The 10,493-nt window shown below is 34.4% G+C and overlaps 1 protein-coding gene across 6 annotated transcripts in view; it reads left to right on the top strand.

Moving 5' to 3' along the window:
* The window catches only part of SYT1 (synaptotagmin 1), a 599,708-nt gene that overhangs the window by 432,910 nt on the left and 156,305 nt on the right, over positions 1–10,493 (top strand). For 3 of the 6 annotated variants that reach the window (XM_045366611.2, XM_015430622.3, XM_015430624.3), the window contains 3 exons: positions 1,726–1,848; positions 5,709–5,876; positions 9,026–9,193. In XM_045366611.2, coding sequence (XP_045222546.1) covers positions 1,726–1,848; positions 5,709–5,876; positions 9,026–9,193 — 459 coding nt within the window. The remainder of the gene's footprint in view (positions 1–1,725; positions 1,849–5,708; positions 5,877–9,025; positions 9,194–10,493) is intronic. The other 3 variants (XM_074007469.1, XM_015430625.3, XM_015430626.3) reach the window with 1 other exon arrangement.

A 10,493-nucleotide genomic window follows, 5' to 3' on the forward strand; every position in this document is an offset into this window, starting at 1 on the left:
GGAGTTAACTGGGTGAAGCCAAATTAGAAAATCTTATAAATTCAAGGACTGACGGTGCCATTTTGAAGCATCACTGAAGGTCCCTGAGTAAGAGGGTGGATTGAACAGAGAATCTCCTTCCTGAGAATGCTGAACACAGCAAAGAAAAAAGACCACGTAGTCTTGGATGCGGGGGTAGCAGAGAGGAGGAACTGCGGTCTGATGACTGATGCCTATCTACAACCTGGTTATAATTCTTGCATTTGAGTTCTATGAGAATTCATAGATTCAATTTGAGAGCTAACAAGAGTTAAGATTCCTTTACTTTGTCAGAGATATAAAACAATCTACCACTGGTATGTCCATTTTGATTTCTGTGAGATTCTACAGTAATACACGCATGCATACACATATACAAAAATAGCAATAAAAATGCTATAACCTAAAACTAGGAGACAATAATTGTTGTATATAACATAACAACAAAGTTGAAATCATTAAAATACAAAGAGCCTTTGCAAATCAATAAGAAAAAGGCAAACAATACATAGACAAATTAGCAAAGGCTATGTACAGGCAGTCCCCAGAAGAAAAAATACAAATGGTTCATACACAGTTTTTAATCTTTTCAACCTCACACATAGTCAGGAAAATGTAATTTTGTATTATTTTAAATTTTGAGTAATGACTGTGTATAGACTTCTAATTAATTGTTCTAATTACTTAAAGCAATAAGAATTGCACATCCCTAGAAACAAAACTCATGTACTTACAAGCTTTATTAATGTTGATATTTTTAGCAAAATGTTTGCATGTTGGAAAAACATATTATATTTTTAGATTTTTTAAAAAGAAGAGCATTTGAATGAAACTTATGAGATAATGAGCTTTCTAATATTTCCATTTATAGCACACTTAAGTTTTAGGTTATAAAGAGTATTCAATTGGTCAGACTGAGTTTTGAGAGTTCAATACAATTGATTTTGCTCTTAAATACAAAATGAATTCTTATACCAATTTGTTTTTGACAGAATTGCAAACCTAACTCTTTTTATCTTTTGATATCAAATAGACTCTTAAATCAATTTAATTCAGCCTAGCTTTTGGTGGAGCTGTTATGAAAATAAAGTGGTAAACTGAAACTGGAAGTGGGGTGAACTTTTCTCTAAACATGGATTTGCTGGTGGCATGTTTTTTTCCTCTTTTTCATACCATAATAAATGTAGATGTGAAACACAGGGAATTTAAATTTTCTGAGGATCATTACTGAACTATCTTTTTCATAGGAAACAAGGCAACAAAAGGCCATGCATTTGATATTAATTATTCCACTGCATGTAGCGATACTTTATATGATGCTGAGCATCTCTTTAAACTACATGAATGTGAAACCTGGCCTGGTTAGTAGCATGTTTATCTTTCCTCTGAAAGCAGCAGTTTTATCAGAGCCAAATACAACACCAAGTTGATACTTTCTTTGCAAAAATGTTACATTTTTTGCTTGCGATATTCTGAGGGGCTTCTTCCATCGCTTTCATTTTGCTTGCTGATTGGGGAAAAAAATTCCGTGCACAAAAGGAATTTAAAAAAATATGTAAGCAGCAAATGTGAATGTGTGTCAAACAGATTTCCAGCATCTTAGTGCTTGCTTCGAACAGCTTGGAAGTGTAACTACAGGCCCAGTTCAATTTAAGTTTTAATGAAAATTCACTGAAATTCACATGTGATCCATTTCTCTATACATAGGCCCTCAAGGATGATGATGCTGAAACTGGATTGACTGATGGAGAAGAAAAAGAAGAACCCAAAGAAGAGGAGAAACTGGGAAAACTTCAATATTCACTGGATTATGATTTCCAAAATAACCAGGTCTGAAGTGGAGAAATGTCTTCAAATTCCATTATGTTTTCTGAAATTACCAAGTAGAAATTGCAGCAAGATACTTCTTAAAATATTTTGTTTGCTGCGAGGAGAAAATGCAATTATCAACGCTATGGATGAAATAATTTCTAAGAACAGGCAGTCCCCTACTTGCTAATTTAACTTCTGGTAATTAGAATTCACAGTATTCAACCGATTACATCTACTTGTGGCACTTTCAGCAGGCAGACAGAATACAAATTAACTTGAAGCAGTCGGTCTGCTTCTGAGAGGTTCTAGCCACAGTCTCACCTTCTCAGCTCCCTCAGCCCGAGCTGCAGCAACCTCCCTTGGACTCTACAGATTTAGAACTAGACAGGGCTAGGGTCCTTTGAGTTCGGCCACTATTCTAGCCAAAGTTTTGAAAAACGATAGAATGATTTGATAAGGGATCAAAGATGAAAAATTGACTCTGGTCCTTTCAATTTAAAAGCAGGATTGCCTTATATGGTACTAGGTGAAACTCCTAGTGCTAATGAGATAGCAATTCTAAAAGAGTGAGAAGACCAGAGACTTACTTCTAGTGCCTAGGAATATTGCCCAAAAAGTGACAAGGAATTAAGAAGGTAACAAAACAGGCATTTTTGCTTCAATTTCTCGTAAAGTCATGAAATGCCACCTAGATGAATAATAGTGGCTACCTTTTATTGACTACCTGTCAATAAAATAGAGATTGATGAAAGATAACTGTTAAAAGTCACTTTACATTCGAAGACATTCCAGGATCCACAACATTGATGAAAATGTTCCTTACCTTCTGAATTGTTACAGAAATGTGAAAGCTGGATAAGAATTAGGGGAATAGGCTAAATTAGAGATCAGGTTTTTAAAAATCTGTAAGACAGACTGGGCGCGGTGGCTCACACCTATAATCCCAGCACTTTGGGAGGCTGAGGTGGGCAGATCACGAGGTCAGGAGATCAAGACCATCCTGGCTAACACGGTGAAACCCCGTCCCTACTAAAAATACAAAAAACTAGCCGGGCGAGGTGGCGGGCGCCTGTAGTCCCAGCTACTCCGGAGGCTGAGGCAGGAGAATGGCGTGGACCCGGGAGGCGGAGCTTGCAGTGAGCTGAGATCAAACCACTGCAGTCCAGCCTGGGGAACAGAGCGAGACTCCGTCTCAAAAAAAATTTAATTTAATGTAATTTAATTTAAAAATGTGTAAGACATAGCCCTTCTCCAAGTAGGAAAGTTTTAAACCTCTCCAGTTCATTTTGCTTCACTTACCTTTTTGGGTAAAGAAGAACTGATGAATGTAAAATAAATACAGTTACTAGTAATGCAGCATGTGTTAATGATTTCCAGTTTGATGAGGAATGAACAATAAATAAATAAAACACCAATGCTCATCTTTGATGACTAACATCCAAAGTCAGTAGTGCTGTGAGAGCTCTAAGCAGTTGCAGAAATTCTGTGTTTTATTTAGGAATTGACAGTTCAAATAATGTCTTCACTTTCTGAAGTTTCCAGAGGGTTCCTCATGAAGAATGTGTAAATATGCTGTCATAGTAAAAATAATTTTTTGATCAGCTTCATTATAGCCCTGGCTAGTTATTACATAATACGTTCTAGAAAACTACATTATTGGTTTACAGGTTCAGGTTTATAAGTCTACCATTTTTACTTAATTACATATGACATTTGTGATCATTTCTATCACTTCTACTAAAATTTGAGCGTCAGGATTTGGTTAGGAGCAAAACCTCTTATTGATATATTCTAGGAAAGATCAAGGACAACTTATATTCGTCTTAATGTATAACATATTTTCCAAAAAATTAATCCGACTTTCTATATGCATCCAATACTTTTCTCATCATTTATTGACCATTCATATTTTCCAGTGGAAATCTAGTGGTGTCTCATCCTGGTTAGTCATAATTTTGAAGCTTTTAAGTTAGCTTTAATTATTAATACTGTAAGTATCATTTTATAAAGTAGCATTTTTAAGAAAATAATAACACTGAAAATATTTTTACTAAAATATAGTAAGAGTACATTTACTGTTCCCTTTCCAGCAAACATCAAATCTAAAAAGTTATTTCATTCTGAGAAACTGATGAATTTTTAAAACATTACGCATTGATTTTTTTCCCAAATATTCTCATTTGATTTATAAAGTGATTCCTAAGAGGCAGGAAGATAAAGTCTGAAAAACTTCATAAAGTTTGGATCAAATATGTATGTTTGCTTACCAAAACTAAAAGACAACCCTAACATATTTTAATTAAGACACTTTCATGGTAGAGAGAAATGTGATATTTATCTCTTAGGCAGAAGTCAGAACAAGGTTGGAAAAAGTAACCTCATTCTTTATTAACAAAATATCCGAAAACTCTAAATCATAAATCATCTAGCTTCTAAAGAGTTGAAGCCATCTCTCTCGTGTTATTTTCTGCTCAAAAGAAAATTGGTTATAAAAAGTGAGGATGAGGAAATAGAATCTTATTTATTCGCATTGCTGCATAAAGGTAAATACCAAATACAAATTTAGCAAACAGACAGACAGACTGTTTGCTTTACTAATCATGTCTTTATAATCTGATGCCTATTTTAGCTATTTTTTGACCGTCTGTCTGTGTTTTGTGTACCTACAATCTAGCATTCTTATTGCCACTGTCATATCATGATTCCACAAAAAAGATATTGAAGCATTAAAATGGAAACAACATAATCATTCAGGTTATTGGTCCATGTTAAAAATTGAGCCACCTAGCCAAAATGCACTTAAGTACATGGTGAGTCACAATTAAAATGGCTATGCTTTTTTTTTAAGGAGGTGAATTGCTGTTTTACTCTACTAGTTAAAAAGGCATGAACTCAAATTCTCAGACTGTGATGTAAAAACCTGTGGTGTTACTGCATTTACCAAATGGCATATACCTTGAATAACAATAAGAGTCTACTTTGTTTCCTGTATGGATCTAAATCAGTCTGTTGACGCAAAATCTCTAATGACAGAGTATCTATGATGGTGTACACACACCTCTTTTTTCTTTGCAAAAATATTAACAATGCCATAATACTTTAATATTCATAATGAGGCTTAAGGACGCATCAGTAAGAAAACAGACTTAAAGAAATGTAGATAGTTCTGTGGTGCTTGGAAAAAATAAAAAACATAGTTACTCAACATTAGAAAACCTCACCTCCAATCTCCCTTCCTCCCTATGAAGCTGAAATTACATTTCTTTGACTCCATGTCCTATATTTAAACACAGAATCTCACAGATAATAATCATTCTACTGTAAGTTAAAATAAATGTAGCCAGCGCCCAAGTGAAGGTCAAATATAATAGAAACTAGAAGATCTTATTTTTTATCTCAAAATGCTACCCAATTTCTAAGAAATTTCTACTCAGCTGGTCTGAGGCTTTGATAAAGAATAAAAGCTTCCCACTTTATAATTACAAACTTGCGATTGCTTAACAATGTATTTTCACTTACAAATCATGCTCTGGAAAGAAAAACAATGCACAAGGGTTTTTAGCAACTGGAAAGTTATTTGATTACAACTCTTTTGCAAAAATGAACTCCATATTTAACTGCAACCAGCAACCTTTTAAAAAGCCTCCTTTGTGCTTAAAACCAGGCTTCCCAGAGCCTGCATCTGTCATAATTGGGTTTCCGAAGTCTACATAGCTCACTTCATTTGCCTTCTGTATTCAGATTCATAAGAGAATAAGAGTTTATTAAAACGAAATAGGAAGAGGGAGAAATTCCAATATGCAGCATTGTGAACAAATCGATCTTTTCCAAAACGTCCACTAATATTTATGTTTGCTGTATCCTCTCATTTATTTCAGCTGCTGGTAGGGATCATTCAGGCTGCCGAACTGCCCGCCTTGGACATGGGGGGCACATCTGATCCTTATGTGAAAGTGTTTCTGCTACCTGATAAGAAGAAGAAATTTGAGACAAAAGTCCACCGAAAAACCCTTAATCCTGTCTTCAATGAGCAATTTACTTTCAAGGTATTTTTTAATATTTATTTATAACCTTTCCTTTGTTGTTTTAGTTAAAAGACTGATCTCATCCTGTCACATACATAGACATGCACATGAATGCTTGTTCAGGGACTCACAATAATTCCAGTAAGAACATGCAAAATTCGTATCTTCACTACAGTCAAGATTCAATATTGCCTTTCAGTGTGTTCAGAGTACGATTCAGTTCAGTCATTTCGGAATGGAATTGACTAGAACATGACTAGGATGTCATAGTCACATCTAAAAAGTGAGATCCCTACCTAACATAAAGCCAAAAGAATGAAATCATTATTTTTCTAAATTTCAAAGTTCGTGAAAATAGGTACATCTGTTGCAATCCCAGGATTAAGTAAGCTATGTCCCAATGCTTAAATGGTACAAATAGACATGACTCTTGTAACAAAATTCTGTGTGTAGAAGGGCAGTTTGAGCACGTTAAAGTCATTCTTCTTAACTAATCAATAAAAGGAATATGAACACACTGTTTTTTTGCATTTCTAGCCTTTGTCCTTTACTCTAGGTTCTGCTCTGATGTTCTTCATCTTGTTGAGGCACCTCAGTTGACAAACAATAATAGAGATTCCAGCCATTTCATATCTCATCAGGAAAACATGCCTTGCAGGTCTCCAGGATCTTTGTGGATCTTGGCTTGAAATCATTCATAAAAACAATTCTTTTGGTGGATATCTTTAACATGTGAAAAAAAACTTTCTAATGCATTACTCAGAACAATATGTTTGTGAAAAATGAAATGTCTGTGAATATGCCAGCAGGCTAATTCAAAATCACCGTGTCCATCAGCCAGGCTTAGCATGTGCCTTGTGTTAGCAAACATTCTGGGATGAAATAAATTGAAAATGAGGGCATGAGTCATTTTCTCAAACCTTGTTTTCAATTATGTAAAGGGGAAGTGTCTTTCTATTCACTCTAAAATTTCTGAGTTTTCAAGACAAAGGTCCCTCATGGATTGTCAGTAATCTTATTTAAAATCTGGTTTTGCTGTACCTAGACAGTGAATTTAAAGTAGCAGTAAAGACATTCTGGAAATACTCAGCTCATGAAGAGTATTTGCTCATGAAGCTTAATCACTGTAGCCAACATACCACAAAACATAAAGTGGAAATAAAATTTTAAAAATATTGTAATAGTAATCACAGTTGTTTTATTCATCTATTTATTAACCTTAACTTAGGTCAGCAGTTTCTGACCAAAACTTAGTGAGGAAATTCTTAAATTATATGAGCTAATGTATTGGGGCTTTGTTTTATATTGCATTACCTACATTATTATTTCTTTAAAAAAATGCTAATAATTTTATTAATAATTTCTATAAAACCAAGTATAATTATTGAAATTTTTGAATTCTCTATACATTTGTATCAAGTTTCATTTTATTTCAGACAGGTTGATCAAACTGCACATAATCCACAGTATAATATATTCTGCTATATTTAAAAACACTTCAGTTTTTCTAGAGAGCTGGTTAGACATTGTAGATTACTCATCTTGAAATGCCAAGAGGCAATATGATATAGGAATGGAAGTATAAAAGACTTTAAAGAGGGCTGGCTTTACAATGGATTTAAACACTGAACAGGAACTCAACATGCCTGAAACTAAATTCGTCTTCTTTTCCTCCAAACAGTTATCTGAAGGAGCTAGTAATCATTCAAACAATAAATATTTTCAAGGGCTTCTTCTGCGCTAGGTGTTTTACATATATTCATTCATCCCCAAAACAGCCCCATGAAGCAGCCATTATTACAGTATTATCACAATTTAATAGATGAATAAACTGATGTTTAATCATGTGCCCCAAGCCCTTTAGTTGGAAAGTCCAAATCTGGTACAAGGTCTGTCTGACACCAAGCCCAGATTTTTGACTGTTGGCTCTTTGAGTACAATCATTAGAAAGTCTAGAGAGATTTTAGATATACAATAAAATTTTCAAGGGTTTAATCCCTACTCTAAAATATTTTGTTTCTTTCTTTGAGAGTCAGCCCTTTGGAAGGGTTTGTTTTCCATTCCTTCTAAAATGGAAAAAGTATGATGCTTACTTTTTAATCATAATGTCTTAATAAAATAATCAGATTCCAAACAGATGATACATAAATGACAGAAAAGAAAAACTCTTTGGAAAACTAAAATTTCTTCTATGTAGATGGCCTAATATTCTTCCTTTTCTTCCCTCCTTAATATACAGTTAATTGAGAAATGTTTGCTGAAGCATAAGACAACCATTTACACTGATAAAATAATAGGAAGTGTATGAAAATTGATCAAACCTTTAAGACAAGTCTAAACAATTTCTTAATTAGGTATTTCTACCCAGTTACTGAAGTGTAGCTTACTTGGATTGCACTGCTCTCACTGAATATTAAAAATGTCACTAATAAACATCCCAACCCATAGCATCTGTCCCAGATATATTTGAACAGCTGGAGAATTCATCAGTTCTTGGCCTTTTGCCACCACTCATCCTAAAACATGTCATACCCAAGAATGAACTTCAAAACCCATATTATAATGCACCTCTGATATTCAAAACATCAATTTCCTAGTCAGTTCTTGTCAATCAACAAATTATTTTAAGGAGTAGGTGAGGCACTTGTGAATATCATTTCAATCCTTTCAGACTCCTTGCATAGTCTTTAATAAATCATTGCTCCATTGAACTGTGGCATTTAAATGCCTTGAAAGAGTTAATGGAACATTTGAAAAAAGTTATTTGCCCCTCAGTAAGTTACACCCTGACAATATAACTTATAACAACAATAACAACACAATATTCTACAAGAAAAACTTATTTATAGTCAGATGCAATTGGCTTGTTTATTCTTTTATTAATCTTAAGGATTCATAGCATGACTAATAGCAGGATCCATTATTAATAATGCTAACAGCTTCTAGAACTTTGAGATAAAGCAATAAATCACTAAAAATTCCCATTTTCTCTCAAGTAATTTTAGCCTCAAGCAGTTTGTCAAAAGTCTCAATTTAAAAAATAACCAAAAACAAAATTATATCCCTGTTCTGTTTATGCAACATAAATATTAAATTAAGCACCATGAACAAGTAACATGTTTTAAGCATTTTTATGACTGGATATTTTATCCTCATTGCTTTTTATTTAGGTGCCATACTCGGAATTGGGTGGCAAAACCCTGGTGATGGCTGTATATGATTTTGATCGTTTCTCTAAGCATGACATCATTGGAGAATTTAAAGTCCCTATGAACACAGTGGATTTTGGCCATGTAACTGAGGAATGGCGTGACCTGCAAAGTGCTGAGAAGGAAGAGGTAAGGCAATTATTAGCATTTCTAACATCACAAGCTGTACTCGCCAGTTGCTGCTCATATAATAACTTACTGAGAAATACTCTTTACAAAGGGGGGTGTAGGCCTCTAGCTGTTGAGAGCTGGTAAAATAGGGCCAAGGGCATTGCACCACTTTGTTAAAAAGTGTACAGGTCTTCTAGGTGTTATTTGAAAGGAGAGAGAGAAATTTGTATACTGGATCTAGAAACAGCAACCCTGGACACAAACAAACGCACATGCACACAGGAACTCTTTCTAAAAGCTTACAAAAGGCCACACACACTCATAAACTACTGCTTTAAAAGGACAATGAAAAATTATTTTATTTCTCATATTTTTCCACAATCATTTTGTGTTTTCTGCATAGGTTACGTAGCTATTACACAGAAATAAAGTGGTACTTTTTCCTTGATTGTTTCTTCATATCACAGACAGTTCATTGTTTCTCCTAAAGATATGAGAGCATAATTGGTGAAACATCAAATATAATTCACAAAGCCTGATATTAAATCCATTTTTTAAATGACTCACATTTTATGCTACTCCTCACATTGTTTATCCCCAGTTTTAATAGTTTAGCCCAGTATCTGATTATGCAATGCCTGCCTGGCACCAGCATTTTTCTCTGCAGACATTTCAGTGGACCAATACTAGAAAAGCAAACAACCCGTAGCTTCTCCAAATTCCTAAAACAACTCCTTTCCCAGTCACTCTTTAGTTCCTGACATACAGCTGTAATTACCCAAGGGATGGCTGACCGCTCAGTCATTTAGGATCTCCAGGTCCCTAGGATTCCCTGGCCTCTTGGGGTCCCCAGGGAGATCATGGAGAGAGTCAGACCTTCAGAGAAACTCAGTTAAGTCCATCACCTGGGAATTCTCTCAGCCTAAGGTCTGCTGTGACCAATCTGAAGCTATGAACTTTATACCCCCTATATGATGAAATGAGGTTTTAGAACAGGCCTATTAATTCCCATGATGAAACTGAAGTTTTCACTCTAAAATTGCTATTTGATATTTGATTTTACAAAATGAGTCAAAAATACTTAAGTTAGGCTTTGCTTTTTTGGGGGGAAAAAAAAGTATATATACTTATACTTTCCAAAAAGAAAGCAGAGCTTTAAGTATTTTTGTATATAATATTCATGTATACATATTTTATATATATATATATATATATATATATACACACACATGCCATCTCAATATCTAAGAATGTTGACTAACCTTTCTTAGACATTGAGACAGATTTAGCCCTACTGTGGATATTCAAGAATACCCAA

The sequence above is a fragment of the Macaca fascicularis genome, chromosome 11 (assembly GCF_037993035.2).
Source record: "Macaca fascicularis isolate 582-1 chromosome 11, T2T-MFA8v1.1".
In the NCBI taxonomy this organism is placed as follows: Eukaryota; Metazoa; Chordata; class Mammalia; order Primates; family Cercopithecidae; genus Macaca; species Macaca fascicularis.